Below are 19,815 nucleotides of genomic sequence, written 5' to 3' on the forward strand. Positions count from 1 at the left end.
AAAAGATATCAATATATTAAACAGAACAGACCATATTTTTATTTAGTAATTATATACCAATACTCTGATATGATGCAGCATATCACTTTATTCAGCCTCTGTTGTATCACTGCTCTCTTCTTCATCACCATTAGTTCCACACATATCAATTTCTTCAACGTCTATTGTACTGCTGCTGTCTTCTGAGTCAATTTCTTCAACGTCTATTGTATTGCTGCTGTCTTCTGCTGTCTATATATCTGAGGTCATCCTATTATACCAATGGCATTTTCTGATCTAATGTCACTCGTGTTCTCATGACCAACCCTTCTCTCTTTGTGAATTTGAAGCATCATTTTGCCTTTTCTATAAAATCAATGTTCATTTCACTTGCAAATATTCTTGCCTGACATTAATAAGCTTGGTTGACAGACATAAGCCACTCTTGTGCTGCTCTAAGTTTGCCCATTTTGCTGGTTTTCCTCTTAAGGCCTTCTTCATTTTTGGCATCTTAATGAGTTGTTCTTCCTGTTTTTTCCACTGTCTGGTCAGACACTCAATGGGAGGAGATCCAAATTGTCTTTTTGCAGCTCTATTTCCATGTTCTGTTGCATAGCTGATTACATTCAGATTGAATTTTGCAGAGCAAGATAGTTGCTTACTGATATTTATCGTTTAATTTTTTGACATCTTTATGGGCTCAGAAAGCTCCAGTCTCTGTTGCATTTGCGCACTCTCCACTTCCACATCAATTGAGGCATCAGCTGCTGTCAGTAACAATAAGGCTGCTGATTAGAGGAAGCTTGTTTGACAAGGTATGGGCAGCCCTTGGGGCTCCATCCTTGGCTGGCTTCCGTGTATAAGATGCCCCTCAATTTACAGTCTAATGATTTTAGAAAAAAAATAGCATGTTACATACGGAAAAATACGGTAATATATCTTTTCATTTAGAACTGAAATTCAAGTATTCAAAAAAAAATGAGTGTCTTCCTACTCTGTCCCATACATTATGCTAAGCTTGAAAGAACTTCTTTAACTTCAGTCTTCAATTATTATGTTAAAATTGTTGGAGCTCATATTTTTAAAATGTGCCAACATTTCAAAAAAAATGTATGTTTGTGATACTTAGAGGTAACGCAATATTTGAGCAAGATACAAAATTACTGGATTTCTTTAAAGATACAGAAAAAAATAAAGGAATTAAAGTCCCCCTTTTTTTGTTCCTTGGAAAAGCACATAAATAATAGAAGTTAGACTCATTTTCAAAAGTTTATTTAATGATGAATAATTGGAAGATGTTTTAGTCTACTCAAGTTGCTATAAAAAAATTATAGTTTCGGTGGCTTGACTAACCAACATATATTTCTCACAATTCTTGAGACTGAGGAGTCTAAGATCAAGGTACTCGCAGATTTGGTGTCTGGATAGGACTCCACTTCCTGTTTGTTCATAGTAGGTTATCTACTTGGCAGAAGAGCTGAGGGAAAGGGCACCAATATCATTCAGGAGGGCTCTATGCTCATGACCTAATCACCCCAGAGGCTCATACTATCTATCACATTGCAGGGTTATGAATTTTGAATTTGGAAAGGACACAGGCATTCAGTTTATATCAGAAGGTATATTTTGTGTACTGTATGTGGAGGAACATAGCCACTTGAATAAATTCTAGTTATTCACACTTTAAAATTCTGCCCCTCCCAAAAAGTTAAGCAGGTCTTTAAATTGAAAATAAATGCATTTGATTGCATCTCTCTCTTTTTTTTAATGGTTGTAGTTATTTTAATAGCAATGCCAATTTTTTTTTTCTTAGTATATAACTATGTTGTTAATAAACAGGGCATCCACTTTTTACAAGGTGCTTGACTATAGGAAAAATTTATTTACCTTGAACTGATAAAATGTAGAGAACAAAAGCATTTTAAATGGAAATCATTGTACTGTGAATTAGCTCTCTCCATCTCTCTAAAATAATTAATTCTTGAATTCCCTCCCTCACCTTAGGATCTGCTTTCTAGCCCGTAGCACCAACATTGATTCAGTTGCCAAATCTTATTGGTTCTTTTCTTAGTAACTCACATTTCCTTTTCTTTGCAAATGGCTAAATGTGTGACCTTCATCTAGATGCTTTAAATTATTAGGGCCAATAGTTTCCTGCTATCTCATCTAATACTTATTTTTATACTAATTAGATCATTACTAGTGTATGTAAATACTGTGGCTAAAAATTTCTAACTGATGTTTCCATTCCAATTCATCCTTCCTATTAATTTAGAATTAATCTTCCTAAGACATATTTCCGTTTCTGTTGAATTTGCCCAACTGAACTATCTCCCACATCTCCCTGGTCACTGTTGTAAGAAGTCAAATTGCATATTTTTGTGTAGTACTGAAAGAGAGTAGTTACCTGGCATTCATTAAATAAGTTGCTTGGCTGTCTTCCTATTTCATATGATTGTTTAGATAAAAATCTTCTTTACCATGCCAACTCCTAGAGAGTAGAATCCTTACTTTAGTATATATTTTTGCCACTGTGGTGAGTACACTCTGGTACACACAGAAAAGAATATAGGTTTACTGAATGCACACATGGTCAATGTATTTTATTGGATATGCTATAGGAAAGGAAGAAAATTATACACAGACTCTTATTTCAATGAATTTGGTGGCCATAAGCTACATTATAAACAAAAATTTAAAAATTGAAACTGTTCTGAAGATGTACATATTGGATATGATATATTAAAGTTGGTTGGGTCCTAAGGAGAAGCAAGAACGAGGCTTGGAAGAAATTTATTATACTCGGATCTCAGGGAGAGGGGTCACTGCATGCCACACAGAGAGTAATCAATCAGGAGGCAGAAGACAAGAGCGCAGGTTCTGACATTTATTGGGTTTTCCCAGGGAAAGATAAGAATCAACAGTTTACGATTGGCTAGTTTAATTCCTCCAGGCTTTGGGTTATAAGGTTGGTTTCTAGTTTCTTACTACCTGGCCCTGGGATGATTTAGGGTAAGGGAAATACTACTCTGTTTCCCCGAAAATATTAATTTTTGCTCCCAAAGATGCGCTAGGTCTTATTTTCAGGGGATGTCTTATTTTTCCATGAAGAAGAATATGGTACACATTTATTGTTAAATGAAAATAAAGGAAATTTATTACCTGTATGGTAGTGCAGTAGTTGTCAACACAAACCAGACAAACTGTGAATCCTACAGTATCAAGAATTAACTCATTTATTCAATGACAATTATGTCATCATCTTCTGGAACATCATCATAACAATCCAATTCCTGAATTTCCTGGTGAATTTCTTGTGACTCCATTTCTTTCAGAATCAGTGGACCAAATCTCTCATGTTTTGCCTAGGGGGGGCCTTATTTTCGGGGGGATGCCTTATATTTCACTCAGAAGGAAACCTGTAAGTAGGTCTTATTTTCGGGGAAACACCATAGTTTGGTGTGTGAGGATTAGATAAGGATTTAGTTGATGTTATAAACTTTGAATTGGCTGGTTTGCATATGAAAAGCATGCTAATAGGCAAGTTGTTCTCTAGGAATTTGTCCTGAAGGGACAATCTCTTCTGTGCTCTGTACCCCCTCACTCTCTAAGTCAGAGCAACAAGAATACAGAAAATACGAACATATGTTCATATAATTGATTCTGTGATGAATGGATATCAAATATATGAATAAATATTCTTAAAAAACAAGGATACATACACAAAACAGAACAAAACCTCTGCTAGTATATTTTGAGGATTAGTTCTTGTTTTTCTTAAAAAGAAATTGAAGTAAAGCAACTATATGACATTATATATATATGTTGGAGTCTTTGTATTTCAAGACTTCTCCTTTTCTCTTCAGAGCAGTTACTTTCAGCAGTTCCTAAACAACCAGAAAGGGCTTTTCTTTAAAAAAAAAAAATACTGTAAAGCCCTAGATTTTTATAAAATGTTAAGTATATTTGAAAAATCAATTATTAAAACATAATCATGTTCTTTAAATATTGTTAACAGAAGGACGATAAATAGGGGGATGTTTATATTTTAGTACCTGGATCTGTGAAGTAGGGATGCTGGTACACCCTCCTCATGGTGTTATGAGGATTAAATGGGATTGTTAAGTCATTTAGCACAGTGCCAGGCTCTGGATGTATGTTAACTGTATACCTCTATGTAGATAGAATGCGTAAGAGGGGTATGAACTTGTAAACATTCCCATTTGTAAAGAATTTTTAAAATCTAGTTATAACTCCATATGAATATTATTTTGTGGGCTGTCAACTAAGATATGTAAGTCACTTTACATTAACTTTAGAATTTATCAGGCAACTCAAAATGCTTTAATGATTATGGGTTACACAGTTTCAAATTTCTATTGTACTAATTTGGAGAATAGACACTTTAATTTTTTGATGTTTTAGTCTTATTTCCTTCAGTCTCAATTTAGTTTTATAATATACTTTATGATCATTATATGGATTATATTAGAGATCCTTCACAAAGTGTCAGTAAACAAAAACTTTACTTTAGGAATAGGGAAATACATGCCTTGAGTGAAGTGGCCTTTTGCTTCTTTGTTTTCTAACAAAATCTACTATAACTATTTAAAGTTTAAAAAAGCATTCTGAATTATTTATTGCTATTCACTAATCTTTTTAAAAAATGTGTGTGTGGTCAAAACCGGTTTGGTTCAGTTGATAGAGCGTCGGCCTGCGGACTGAAAGGTCCCGGGTTTGATTCCTTTCGAGGGCATGTACCTTGGTTGCAGGCATGTCCCCAGTAGGGGATGTGCAAGAGGCAGCTGATCGATGTTTCTCTCATCGATGTTTCTAACTCTCTATCCCTCTCTCTTCCTCTTTGTGAAAAATTAATAAAATATATTAAAAAATAAAAGTAAATAAAATGTGTGTGTGTGTGTGTGTGTGTGTGTGTGTATTTATTTATTTCAGACAGGAAGGGAGAGGGATAGAAAGATAGAAACATCAATGATGATGCCGAAGCCGGTTTGGCTCAGTGGTAGAGTGTCGGTCTGCGGATCGGAAGGTCCCAGGTTCGATTCCGGTCAAGGGCATGTACATTGGTTGCGGGCACATCCCCGGTGGGGGGTGTGCAAGAGTCAGCTGGTCGATGTTTCTCTCTCATCGATGTTTCTCTCTCTCCCTTCCTCTCTGTAAAAAATCAAAATATATTAAAAAAGAAAAAAAAAAAGAAAGAAAGGAAGAAAGAAAGAAACATCAATGATGAGAGAGAATCATTGATTGGCTGCCTCCTGCTTGTCCCCTATTGGGGATTGAGTCCACAACCTAGGCATGCACTCTTGTCTGGAATCAAACTGGGACCCTTCATCTATCTGGGACCGTTCTATCCACTGGCACAAACCAGCTAGAGCTAATGCCATCTTTCAGAAGTCAGAATCATAAATGCATTAACTATACATTCAGTTGTTTAGTTAAATAATTAAAAGAACCATAAGAAAAAAAATACCTTTATAGGTAACCAGAGTTGACAATTTAGTATTTATCTTCTCAGTCTTTTTCTGCATATATATTGGGGCTGAGTGGCTATTTAAAAAAATATGTTTTATTGAGGAAGAGAGAGGGAGAAAGAGAAATATGGACATGAACATTAATCAGTTGCCTCCTAATTGGGCATCAAACCCTTTACTTTCAGTACCTGAGTTGATGCTCAACCAACTTGAACCACATTGGCCAGGGCTATGTGTGACATTTTAAACAAGAATGGAGTTATAATAGTGCCTCTTTAATAAAATACTCTCTTGTGAACGTTACACTTTTAGAGATGAATTGTTCTTTTTTAGAGTTTGGAGTTATTCAGAGAGAAGGAAAGAAGAAACAGCAACGAATAAGACATGGTAGTTCAGAAGATTTTGAAACTTAAACTCTGGAAGAATTAAACATTGGCAAATAGACATCTGGCAAAATTACTAAGAAATTGAAATGATGCCTCTTTAAATTAGTTATTTAACAAAGTATATTTTTTAGTTTTAGAATTGTTATCAACATATCTCTGCGTGGTGTTCATAAACAATACTGTTTTTGCACCCTAACCAGTTTGGCTCACTGGATAGAGTGTTAGCCTGTGGACTCAAGGGTCACAGGTACGATTCCAGTCAAGGGCATGTACCTTGGTTGCAGGCATATCCCCAGTAGGGGGTGTGCAGGAGGCAGCTGATGGATGTTTCTCTCATCAATGTTTTTAACTCTCTATCCCTCTCTCTTCCTCTCTGTAAAAAATCAATAAAATATATTTAAAAAAAGATTGTACCTAATAATTATATTTAAGTGAACTGTGTAGTGTTTTCTTTAGAAAAATTCATTTGCGTTTTAAATTTGAGTTTTAAATGTCAGAAAAATATCTGCACCCTTTAACTTTCCTGACTTGTTTAGTTCTGTTGGTTTATCAGTTCCAGAAAGTTCAGGATAATTTGTGGGTAGTATTTAACTTAACTAAAAATAAACAATATCTGATCACAGCCTCTGTTTCATAGGTAAGAACCTCTTAACCACTCCAAGTTAATTATTTCCCTAATGTTTTGATGTTGGGAAAGAGGACATTTGTTCCTGTGGGGTTCATGGGTCATTTTATAAATTGGGGGCTTTCTATGCCTTAAAAAGTTATTTTTTTTTTTCTGATTACCAAAATAATAGAAGTACTTTATATCTTTTTTAGACTTAAAGAAATATATGATCTAAAAAAGGGAAGTCATTTTCCCTATACATTCTAAGATGGCTACTACTATTTATATTTTCATGTCTTTTATACTTGTGTTAAAAGTCATAATTTTATACACATTTATATAAAGGTCTGCAATTTGCATTTTACTTGACACTGGAGGTCTGTGCACAGGATTTGTGCACTGGTGGAGAATGTGTCCTGTGGGTATTGGCTTCCATGGGAACACGTTCATCCCAGTCAGCCAAGTGGCTGTGAACTTGCCCTCTGAGCAGCTGTTCTCACTGCAGTAGCAGCTGCTCATCCCAGTCAGCGGCAGCTCCTGTGTTGAGCATCTGCCCCCTGATGTTCAGTGTGCATCATAGCGACTGGTCGACCGATCGTTCTGGTCATTCCACTGTTCAGTCACTGGACTTTTATTATCTGTACTAATAAAAGCCTAGGTGGTAGTCATGCCCTCACTCCATAACAATCCATCACCAGGAGGCTGCATGGGCAGGGAGTTGGGGCTGAATGTGCCGCTTGGAGGCGGGTCCCCAAGCAGTGGCTCTGCTGGGGGTCCTGCAGCTCCACGTGGTGAGACTTGGGGGTCCCGAGGCTCTGCACGGCGTGGAGGCAGGATCCCTGGCTCTGGCCTACCTCTTTGGGGCAGTATCGAGGAGGCCTCGATGGGTGAGTGGGATCTTCCTTTTTGGGGCAATTGATCACGGGGCTCCCACACTGTGAGAGGGCACAGGCCAGGCAGGGCCATTTTCCCCCCACCCCCCATTCAGTGCTCAAATTTCGTGCACCAGGTGTCTAATATAGGATATTTGTCTTGTTACATACCGGTAGATATTCCATAACTTATCTACTTTTACTATAAATCAGGTTATTTCCTGTTGTTTCCCCCCAATTACAAACAGATTCAATAAACATTGTTTTACAATTTATAATGAATTCTTAAAAGGAAATTTTCTGGGTCAAAGGGCATGCATGTTCAGAATTGTAAAGTGTATTGCCAACTTGCCTTTTAAAAAGCTTTTTTTGGCTCATATTTTAAAGATGTGTTTCTTTGCCAATTTCATGTATATATTTTTTGACATTTTTAACCCTTTAGGAACACAATAACACCACATAAGGTTTTAACATCTGTGGATGACAGATTATGTTATAGAGTGATATAATAATGTTTATTTTTTCCCCTCAAATTCCTGAGTTAAAAATCCTTTTGTTCTTGCCTGGTCAATTGAGAACTGTAACAAAATCTTAGCTGGAACATAAGGTTAAATATATACAGTTGATTAATCGATTATACATCTGTTGGTAAAAGGGCGGAGAAGGAAAAAAAAGGGAAGAGAAATAAAATATTTCTACCCTTTTCTCATTTAAGTACTGTAAACAACTGTTCTTTTTGCAGTATATTAAGTGCCTCATTTTTCATATTTTTGTACTTTAAAAAAAAATATTTCAGAGAGAAAGGGAGAAATCGAAACATCAATGATGAGAGAGAATCATTGATAGGCTGCCTCCTGCATGACCCCAACTGGGGACTGAGCCTGGAATCCAGGCACATGCCTTGACTGGACCCGAACCCAGGACCCTTCAGTCCTCGGCCTACCAATGCTCTATCCACTGATCGTTCTGGTCAAAACAGCTAGGGTGCATTTTTATACTTTTTGTTTTGGTGATTTTACAATTCAAAATCACCTAAGCATGGTGCTGAAGTGCCATGTAGGGTTTCTAAGTCCAAGAAGGCTGTTGTAATTGATTATTTTCCCAAGTAGACTAAAATAAAATGACTAAAGTTTTAACTAGAATAATGATGAAGTTTCCTAGAAGGATGGTGCAGTAGTGAAATAAATCATTATTTAGCATCCTTCAGTTTTCTTTTTAAGTTTTTTGAGTTTTACGTCATTTTTAAAGATTTAAAAGAAGCCTGTAGTCACCATCTTTGTAGCTTTTCTTTTTCTTTGTAGCTTTTCATTGACCACAGTTGAGAATGCAGAAATTTTCATTTTGTCTTTAATGGCAAAGAGAAGAAAATGGACAGAGAAAGAAAGCTATTTCACAATTACTAAATAAATCAGAAAGTCAGTGTGGATAGTACCACTGATCATTGAGTTTGGAGATAATTCTACATGAATTTTCACAAACTCAAGAATTGAGGGATATATTCCTTAGATTCCAAAGGAAATAGGATGTTCTTATCCACTTAGTTATTCAACAGGAAGGATTATATCTTTTTAGCATTTTACATGAAGCTATAGACCTATCCCAGTGGTCAGCAAACTCAGTCAACAGAGCCAAATATCAACAGTACAGTTATTGAAATTCCTTTTGAGAGCCTAATTTTTTAAACTTCTTCTAACGACACTTCTTCAAAATAGACTCGCCCAGGCCGTGGTATCTTGTGGAAGAGCCACACTCAAGCGGCCGCATATGGCTCTTGAGCCAAAGTTTGCTGACCACAGACCTATCCTGTATTGGCTAAGATGATGTGTAACAGTATTTTTTCTTATGTTTGTGCAACAAAATTTACTTGATGTAGCATGTAAGTGAACAAAAGCTGAAATCAGATGTGCATACAAAGGTAATTTGGAGGAAATAGATGAAGTAGAAATAAAATCATCATTAGGTTGACATTTTAATTGGTTTTTATAAATCTATACACAACAATATTTGCATTATTGAGTAAAAAAGAATATTATCTCCTTAATAAAATAATGTGCCATTGGTTTTAAAAATTATTGGATTTTAACAATAAAAGTGTAAGAAGAACCAGAAGTAATGATGAGGTAATACTGATTTGCTATCAGTGTTTACAACTTGAACATATCTATACTAGTAGCCCTGCACATGAATCCGTGTGCCAGTACCTCTCTGCGAGGCCTGGCTGCTCCATGCCTGCTGCCCAGAGGCCCATTTGCAGTTCCCTCTCCCTGGCCCCTCTGTGCCTGCTGCCTGTTATGGGACGACTCGCAAGAGACGACCACCAGAGTCAGAGACCAAAATTTATGAGCCTTTATTAAGCTTGCCAGCAGCTGCAATTGCAGCACTTCACCGTGTAAAGGCCGAACTGCAGTGTAGACCACAGGTCTTACAGCAAATTTATGCTCAGAAACCACAAGAGAGAGTTAGGATAGTTACAATGGACAACCCAAAGGTTACAAAAGTTATTTCAGCTTCTTCCAAGAAATCAGGCAGGGCCACCTCCTTCTAATCTCCAACCGACCCATTGTTCTGTGACCTACTCCACATCCTGTCCCAAGGCATCCTGCCTCCAGGCAGTGGAGGAGCTGTGCAATGTTTGCAGCCCAGAACCTGCCCAGAGGCCCTGAGTGGGGCTGAGAGGACTGGGCACAGCCATCTTGAGGCTATGGCTGCTGCCATCTTTGTGGCGGATTGACAGTTAATTTGCATATTACCCTCTTTCTTGATAGGATTACGTTTATCTAGTTCTTTTCTGTTACTGCTCCTGTCTCTGAGAAATGTATTTTTTTCTTTCCCAAGGCAATATTCTTTACTTAATGTTTTCTTTGCCTTTTTGTACCTCCCAGAACTAAATGTTTCTTTTTTTCTTTCCTTGAAGAGGAATATTGTGAACTGATATGGGTAGTGTTATTTTTCTCAAAAATTTTATATGAACTTTGTGAAGCATAAAGTTGAAAGAGTAGTACAATGACCAACAGTTAAAATTTTGCCACATATTTTTTTATCTGTATATATTAGTATTTTTTTTTTAAATTGTTTTAATTGACTTCACAGAGGAAGGGAGGGGGGTGGAGAGAGAGAGAGAGAGAGAGAGAGAGAGAGAGAGAGAGAGAGAGGGAGAGGGAGATATACGTCTGCAACCTGGGCACATGCCCTTTGTTGGAAGCTGCCCATCGTCTTCACTAGCTGCAGAGGTGTGGACCAGGAACCCAGAAGACTGGTCAATCTTGAAGCTCTGAAAGGCCTACCTCCCACAGTCTAGTTGAGACAATGGTAGCTAAAGCAACTTCCACCTTTTAGTCTTATGTAAATCCTTGCTGATGGGCTGTCCTGGAGCTATTATTGCAATTGCCTGCCTAAAGGCTGTGGGTGTATCCCATAGTCTTAATAAAAGGGTTAGCAAGGCCAGAGTGGGGTGGAGTCCTTCCCCTTGAGTTGGACTCCCATCTGGCCCCCAATATTTCCAAATTAATACTTTCTAGTTTCTTTCATTTGTGATCGGCCTCCTCCAGATCCCGAACCCTGGGGGGGGACACTCGCACCTGGCGCCCAAATAGGGTACCCTCAGGTAACTAATATGGGCTAGTTAGTAAAATCTATGTAGCTTTTGCTGATGGAAGCCCTCAGGGGATGTGGAGTTGGCCTAAGCTGCAGTCGGATATCCTTAGGGCTGCCTCTAGGGCTGCCTCGGAGGCAGGAGTGGCTTCCACCACTGTCACTGTACTGCGCCCATCTTGTGGCTGAGTGGAGGAGCTCCTTGTGAGAGCACACTGATCACTGGGGGTAGCTCTTGTGTTGAGTGCCTGCCCCCTTGTGATCAGTGCGTGTCATAGCAACCAGTCATTTACAGTTCTGTTAGAGTCAGTTTGCATATTACCCTTTAATTATATATAGGATGTTTCTATCTTGTTCCCCCTCCCTTTCTCTAGGAAATCAATAAAAATACATTTTTAAAAATGTATGGCTTTATGAGTTCTAAGTGAACATAATATTTTCCTGTTTATGTTATCAGTCTTTTCATTGCTTTTAGATTATTTTGCTATATAACAAATTGAATTTTCTCAAATGGGTACATGGAATCTTCTTCCTCTGTCCTTAGCTCAGGTCTTACTTTAAGTGTCTTCCAAAGTTCCTCCTCATATCTTTCAAGGCTTTAATAATTCCCGTGTCCCTTTTGTGTATCTTTTAGCATTTAATTACAATCCTTTATCATACTTGTTATTCTATATACTGTAAACTCCTTGAAAGCTAGAATTCTTGTTTTATTTGTCCTTGTGTGTCTAGAGCATGGAGCACAAGAAGTATTATATGCTATTATTGTTTAGTCTGAATGATTGTTTCTTTGTTTCTTGGATTTTAAGTGCCTTTGGTTTTATAGCTATTGCTCTCTAATTTAGGTACTCTTTATTATTGTTTAACCAATCTTACTCATCCTAACATTTGTCATCCTAACATTTCCTGCTCTTCGCTAGTTACCCTTGAGGATTGTTTTGGAGAAACATTATCTTATTTCTGGGGCCTCTGTGAGAGAGTAGAAATCTCTTCTGTGTTTTATTTCTTTCTTCATAATTAAAACTTACGGGAATGTTTTGATGTAAATAAATGATGCCATATTTCGAAGTCCTTTTTCTTAATTTTTTGGGGGGACAATATGTTATACCTTGTATTCCTTTTTTGTAAGTTTCTGCAATATAATTTTATGAAAATATGCATATAAAGAGTGAGAGATTAGTATAATGAACTTCCACGTACTGTTCACAGTTTCTTGTTATTAACTCATATAGTATTCTAAGGTAATTAACTCATATAGTATTCTAAGGTAAGTACTTAAAATATTGTTAGAGTTGTACAGCCTCCCACCCCAAAACTCAGGATAGTAATTCAGGTACAATTATACGGAGGGATTTATTTATAAATCTCCTTGATGTGATCTGTTTCATTATTGAACAGTAGCATTGGTATACAGAGCTAAAATATGGTTGATTCATTTTAACTACTTACGAGGCTTTTAGTTTAATAAAGAAAAACGTAAAGCTTTCTTATTAAGTTAAAATAATTTTAAGTGGTGTCTTAAAATAATTTGTGCTGGACCCTGGCCTGTGTGTCTCAATGGATAGAGCATTGACCTTCACATCTAAGGATAAAGGGTTCGATTCCCAGTCCAGGGCATCAGGTTCTTCCCTGGGGAGAGGAGGGCAACCAATCTATGTGTTTCTTCTTCTCCTTTCCCTCTCTTTCACTCTCTAAAAATAAATGGAAAAATATCCTCAGGTGAGGATTAACAAAACAAACAAAAACTTGTAATAGTAAACTGATAAGACATTGCACATTTTAGGATTAAGGAAACAAATTTCACTTTTGACTGATTTGTCAGTGGTTACTAATAGTCTTATGAAGGGCCAGTACTTAGAATTAATTCCTAGTTTAAAACTTGAGCACGTTTTAACCACATACAGTGTTTTTATGTCTTTGCTGTTAAAATGGCAGTCAATAAACTGAAATCCATTTGTTGTGGTCACATTGCCTTTCAATTCTCTCCTTAGCCAATCCAATAGATGCTTCATTAATGAGTTCTGTAAAAAATTTGTTTCCTATCAGAAATTGCCAATTCAGGTTATTTCATTAAATTCAGAATCACTCCATAGTAGTATCTATATGGTAATGTATGTGTCAATTATTTTATTATTAAAAAGCAAAAACAAAACAGCCCAGGTTATTTAAGTGATTCCCTTTTTAGCTGGACTCTCTTATATTGGTAATGGCTTTGAATGAAGATGACTTTCTGAGAGAATCTTTATAACCCTTAACATTTCCCCAAAATGTTCAAGTCACTTAATACAGAGTTTCCCCCAAAAATATGTATACATTTTAACAGCTGATAGCTCAATTTTGAAAATGAAATGTATTTTAAATAAATACCGCCTATATAGTTATTCAAAATGTGTTTATACATTTTTTTGCAACACCGTATATTCTGAGTCAATCATGCACTATGATATATATATATATATATTCCACAATGAAAATTTTGTATGGAACATATTTGCTAGATTTTTCAGACTAACTGAAGTTATACTTAGTCTGTATTTTAGCATTTCCTTAGCTTTCTTATGCATGATGAAGATTGTGTCTTATTTCCATTGGTAGTTCTAAACTAGAATATAATGTTTTTCTCCTTGATTTCTGTAGAGCAGGTTGTTGCCCTGGATGCCCAAAATATTCTAGCTGTTTCATGTGGAGAAGCTCATACATTAGCACTAAATGACAAGGGCCAGGTGTATGCTTGGGGTCTCGATTCTGATGGACAACTTGGCCTGCTAGGATCAGAGGAATGTATCAGAGTACCCAGGTAACAAAGGTGACCAAAAAGAGGTCCTTAATAATCTTCTGTCATAAATTTATTATTAAATTATCCTGTATACTTTGGGCATGTAAAAGTTGACACCTATTATTTCTCCCCTTTGAATTCTGAAGTTTACTAGTTAGGTTCTAACCTTTAATTTGGGTGGGTGGAGTGTCCCCTTTTTTATATACTTTTGTTTTCCCCCACATATCTTGACTAGCCCAGCTATTGACATAGTAAAAATTGATTGGTTGCATGTTTCTCTACCTTGTTTTTTTTTTTTTTTTTTTTTTTTTTTTTTAGTATTTATTGTTTTTATTCAGTACAGAAGTTCCACATGCTTAGTGTAAAAAGAATTCAGTTACTTTCCACTTTTTTATATAGCAGTGACCATGATTTATGCTAACCATTAGTCATCATAGAATTATTTAAAAATGAAAAATAAATAATGCTTCATCAGTGTTGTAGTCTTAAGATTTGCATAAGGCATAATCATTGTTTTAATGTTAAAAATTATAAGAACATGAACATATCTAGGTAAAAATATAAATATTTAGATAAAAACATCTAATTTATTTTAGATAGAAAAATAATACACAAAGTCATGCTTAGTTTTAAAAATTATACAATTTTTTTGCCTCTTTAAATTCTTGCTCCTTCTAACATATTTTATTGATTTTTTTACAGAGAGGAAGGGAGAGAGAGGGGGTGGGGGGAGAGAGCTAGAAACGTCGATGAGAGAGAAACATCGACCAAGGGCAATGTACATGCCCTTGACTGGAATCAAACCCGGGACCTTTCAGTCTACAGACCGACTCTCTACCACTGAGCCAAACTGGTTTCAGCTTAGGTAGCACTTTTTAAACACACATTTAGATATTTTGTATTTAATTTTAAAATGATATTTATTTTGGTTTAAAAGATACAAAGTAGGACTAGGACAAGAAAATGGAGCACAGGAACTACTAACATATATCAGAACAGAAACTCTATCATTGCTAGGAATGAGTTTCTTATTGTTGATTGATTTATTTATTTTTTTTTATTTTAGTTAGGGAAAGGTAACTCTTCTATTATAATAAGCCTGTAACCTTCCTTGTGTTGTAACATATTAAAAGATTTTTTTATCTTTGGTCTGACATTTTATATTTGTTGTGGTAACGGACTGTCTGTTGAGACTTTGGATACATCACAGTCACCTATTTATTAAACCTGTGACTAAATTTCACAAATTTCTTTCCCCTTTTTTCTTTTGTGATGACATAATTGGAGTGGTGAAACAAATGAGTATTTCCATTATGCTTTTAATGTCTCTTGATGGTTCTGTTGGGGGGAAATCTTTTTTTTTAAATTAAGTAGATTAAATTCTTTTAGTCATTTCAATTTTGATTTATTTCAGAAAATGGTAATTTGCAACCAGTGGATTTTGGTTTAGTAACAAAGCATTCATAAAAACATAGTAACTGCATGTTTGTCATATTTTATACTGCTTTTATTTTCTCCCAAAAGTAATTGTTGTAGAATGGGGTTTTTAATTTAAGATTTTAAAAGTTTTGTGGTTTTAGGATTGAAAAGGGACATACATGTTAGATTTTCTAAGTTAATATTCTCAACCATGGTTCATAGCAGAGCTTTCTAGTTTTCCCTCATTTTTACTTCACTGGTGTCTTAATTCTCACTACTTACATTTTTGTTTCTGTTCACTTCTGGTATACGAGATTTCAATCAGTAATCTGTAATGATTAGTAAATGGGAAAGAAAGGTAACTGTAAAGAGAGAATTTCATTGTATATTAATTTATTTGAAGGTTGCCCAGTAGTAAATTATGTATTTGTGACTTTACTATTTTATGAGCCTAGATGGGGACCTGAAAGAGATCTTAACTTGAGGCCTTTGCTTTAAAATTCTGCTTTTGTGTTAGTTAAGCATCCTATATTAACATTAAGCTGTGTAGTCATTTTTTCTGTTCAAACTCATACATTTGTTGTAGACTAGTCTGTCTGGTTTATTGTGACATATGTTGTTTTTACTGATATTTTCAACTTTTAAAGGCCAATTTAATATTTCAGTAAGAATATATTTTTATGAAAGACTGCCAATAATTTTTTTATTTTTAAGTTTCAGTACTATATCATTTTTTAGATGCAAGGCTTTTTCTAGATTCTTAGATATGCCAGCCAGCATTGTAAATTTCACATACACTTTGAATAAAATGTATAGAAGACAGGAGGAAACTCAAATATATACAAATAGATTTTTTAAAATTACTGTTTGTGATTTTCATAAGAGTAATCAGAAATGTGAAGATTCACATTAGACTGTACTTTTTTAAAAAATATATTTTATTGATTTTGTACAGAGAGGAAGGGAGAGAGATAGAGTCAGAAACATCGATGAGAGAGAGTCATCGATCAGCTGCCTCTTGCACACCCCCTACTGGGGATATGCCCGCAACCAAGGTACATTCCCTTGACCGGAATCGAACCCGGGACCTTTCAGTCCCCAAGCCGACGCTCTATCCATTGAGCCAAACCGGTCCTGGCTAGACTGTACTTTCTTGAGAACAAAATCATGTTTATGCTAAAAGATGAAAATGTAAATTAACCAATACTTTAAAGAATGTAAAACTAATAATAAATGGAAATTTGAAATTCTTACTACTTTGGTAGTAGTCTTTTTCTACTTCTAATTTTGTTATGTTTTGAAATAATCTATTCTTGAAATTATCAGTATCAGTGGTCTCTATAGACCTGATTTTGCTATCTTTAGTTTAATGTACCTGGAAATACATACTTTTCCATGCAAACTTTAGAAAAATAATTGTGTTAAATTTGTAGCTTATTTTTTAAAATCCTATTTAATGGACATATACAATAAAAAATTTTGACAGGAAGGTGTGATATGATCCTTGTGAGAACAGTTGTTTCTGGACAATAGAAATCCAACAGCTTGGTCAAAAATCATTTTATTAGTTTCACTCATTTAGAATGGTTTTAATACTGAAGTCTCTAAGACTATAAATTTACCTATCCTTTAACAATGTATTCATTACATACTTTTTGTAAGGCACTCGGGTAGGTGGCAGGGATTGTGTGGGTATAAGATACTTAATATGCCATCAGAGAGCTTAATGTTTAATAGTACAGTGGTAATAAATAAATAAGTATATCAGTAATTAATAGTGATAAATGCTGTGAGGGAAAAAACATAGGGTGCTATCAGAATGTAATTTATTTTTTTTTAATATATTTTATTGATTTTGTACAGAGAGGAAGGGAGAGAGACAGTCAGAAACATCGATGAGAGAATCGAACAGCTGCCTCTTGCACACCCCCCACCGGGGATATGCCCGCAACCAAGGTACATGCCCCCGACCGGAATCGAACCCGGGACCCTTCAGTTCCCAAGCTGACGCTCTATCCATTGAGCCAAACCGGTCCCGGCTAGAATGTAATTTTTGAAGTGTTTTATTTGATTTGCAAATTGGACTTGATTAAATCCTGTTTTTGCATTGCCAATGTTTGATTTTGGTAATTGCAGAAATATGGGCATTTTGCTACCTTTTAAAATCTGAGGGTACGTTAGAGCCTTCTAACTTGTTAGGTTCTGCTAAATTGTAGGAACATAACTTTCAGATTTTATATTTAAGACATAAATCCACTAAATAAAAATATTTTTAATACTAATATGGGATTAGAGTAACTCATCTTTCTCCTGCTCAAAATTTGATTTGCTGAAGCTGCCTTCCGAAAATCATGATTATCGACTCTCTGGTCAGAACTTGCTCCGGACTTTCATTTGGCCGAATCAGGTCAGGTGGCAGTATCAGGTAAAGGGAAATAAGAAACATGTTTCCTTCTCACTTTTTTTCTTGAAAACACTCATTCAGTAAAAACAATAGAATGGTCAGTTAAAGGGGACTGCTTAAGAAAAACCTGGGATGTTTGATGCAGTTACTTGATTTTTGTATTGTTTAAGAAATCATATTGCAGTTAAGGAAAATTCAGAAATGGGAGAAAAAAGAAACTATAAAAATTATAAGGAAAAAAGCAGACAGCAGAATATCTGAACTTGTCAGTGATAATAAATGTGTATTTATTAAATTTCCCTGGTTAGGAATTAAGTTGAATGTCACTGATTTAGATGTAAAGCAAAAGGGCCAAAAGAATTGATTTCATCATTTGAGAATTGGTAGCAATTAACATAATAGGAATATTTTTAGTTCTTAACCCGATAGAAGAGAACATATATTAAACTTGGACATCAATTTTAGACAAATTAGATCATGTACATTTGTTTTACAAATATATTACAAATTTTATGTGTTAAGCTTTAATTTTTTTTTTTAATTTTTATGATTAAAGAAAACTAAATTGTAAAAGCGCTCTGAGGGATATTTGAGGTATGCACATAGTTTGTTAAATGTTGTCCTTTCCAAGTATTTTCTCAATTCACTTTTAATTTTCTTTATGTCTAGATTTTGTATACTGACTAACAAATTTTTGATAAATTGGGCATGTATAAAATATAACATGAGCTGCTAGGTTGGTAGGAAACAACTTGTACATAGTAGGTGGTCAAGAAATAGCATATATGAATTAAGGATTCAGGATCCATTTAATAACTGGAATTAACTGATTCTAATATCTCTTCTTTTCTAGAAATATTAAATGTTTATCAGATATCCAGATAGTACAAGTTGCTTGTGGTTATTATCATTCACTTGCACTTTCTAAAGGTAAGCATTGTTTTTATTTTATTTTATTTTCCTTTTTCAGTTTTATTACTTGACTAGAGGCCCAGTGCACAGATTCGTGCACCAGTGGGATCCCTTGGCCTGGCCTGCGGGATCGTGCTGAAACCAGCTCTCGGCTCTCTGATATCCCCCGAGGGGTCCTGGATTATGAGGGATTTAGACCAGGGATCCCACTGGTGCACTATCAGGGCTGGGGAAGAGATGCGGGAAGTTGGCCAGCTGGGGTGGGACTGCAGGAGGGCTTTCAGGGCATGTCAGGCCTGCCCAGTCTGCCAGAACCCAGGAGCAAGGTAACCTACCAGTAGGAGCATCTGCCCCCTGTTGGTCAGTGCACATCATAGGAAGTGGTTGAGCAGCCTTAGCATATCATTAGCATATTACGCTTTGGTTGAACATACAACTGGACAGCCAGGCACTTAGTATATTGGGCTTTTATTATATTGGATACTTTAATTGAGCAGAAAGTCCTCCAATTTTGTTCTTTCTTAAGATTGTCCTGATTCTTTTTCATATCCATTTTAGAATTAGCTTGACAGTTTTCACAGATGCACAAACTATTGGGATTTTGATTTGGATTGTATTGTCTCTATAAATCAATTTGAGAAAAGTCTTTACACAATGTCTTTTAGTCCCTGAACATGCTATATCCCTCCATTACTTTAATCTTTTAATTTTTCTCAATAGTATTTTGTTGTCTTCTATGGAGAAGACTTAGACTCCTTTTATTAGATTTTTCCATAGGTATTTGATATTTTGTTGTTGTTGTATGATGTCATTGCCAAATTATATATTGCTACTATATAGCCATGAATGACATTTATTTTTGTTCTATTTGTTTCTTTAGTTTGTTTAATGCTATTCCTTCATAGCTGGGGAAAGTTATGACTTGCCCAACCTCATTTGATTTCACAGATAAACTATTTATAAATAAAAACAAGAAGGCCAAGATTCCTATTAGCTTTGTTTTATTTCCTTTCTTATTAGATTAATTTTTTCATATGCCAGCTAAGGATTTGTAACTTGGGTAAAGAATAGGTAAGTTAACTCATTGCGGACGGATCATGAGAATTCTCGCTTCATATTACACAGTGTTTTACCAAAGTATCATACTTTAAAAAGATATTAGCTTGTAAGAGCATGTAATAAATAACTGCAAAATGCAATGGGTATTTAATTTTAAAGTGTGCCTTTAACAGTTATATAAAACATTTTTTGTAGTACTTGTTTAATAGGAACTTATGTGGCCACTGGATAAAGCTAGCGATAAGACTACTGGTCTGCAATGTGTTAAGAGACCTATCTTAAGATAAGTTAAGCTTTAGAGAACATACCATCTAGTGGAAGAGG

At 35.5% G+C, this 19,815-nt stretch overlaps 1 protein-coding gene across 9 annotated transcripts in view; it reads left to right on the forward strand.

The window, feature by feature from the left end:
* HERC4 (HECT and RLD domain containing E3 ubiquitin protein ligase 4) overlaps window positions 1–19,815 on the forward strand; it is an 89,652-nt gene that overhangs the window by 14,637 nt on the left and 55,200 nt on the right. For 7 of the 9 annotated variants that reach the window (XM_045581814.1, XM_045581807.1, XM_045581808.1 and 4 more), the window contains 3 exons: window positions 13,559–13,718; window positions 17,452–17,541; window positions 18,374–18,450. In XM_045581814.1, coding sequence (XP_045437770.1) covers window positions 13,559–13,718; window positions 17,452–17,541; window positions 18,374–18,450 — 327 coding nt within the window. The remainder of the gene's footprint in view (window positions 1–13,558; window positions 13,719–17,451; window positions 17,542–18,373; window positions 18,451–19,815) is intronic. The other 2 variants (XM_045581811.1, XM_045581812.1) reach the window with 1 other exon arrangement.

The sequence above is a fragment of the Pipistrellus kuhlii genome, unplaced genomic scaffold, assembly GCF_014108245.1.
Source record: "Pipistrellus kuhlii isolate mPipKuh1 unplaced genomic scaffold, mPipKuh1.p scaffold_m20_p_15, whole genome shotgun sequence".
Classification (NCBI taxonomy): domain Eukaryota; kingdom Metazoa; phylum Chordata; class Mammalia; order Chiroptera; family Vespertilionidae; genus Pipistrellus; species Pipistrellus kuhlii.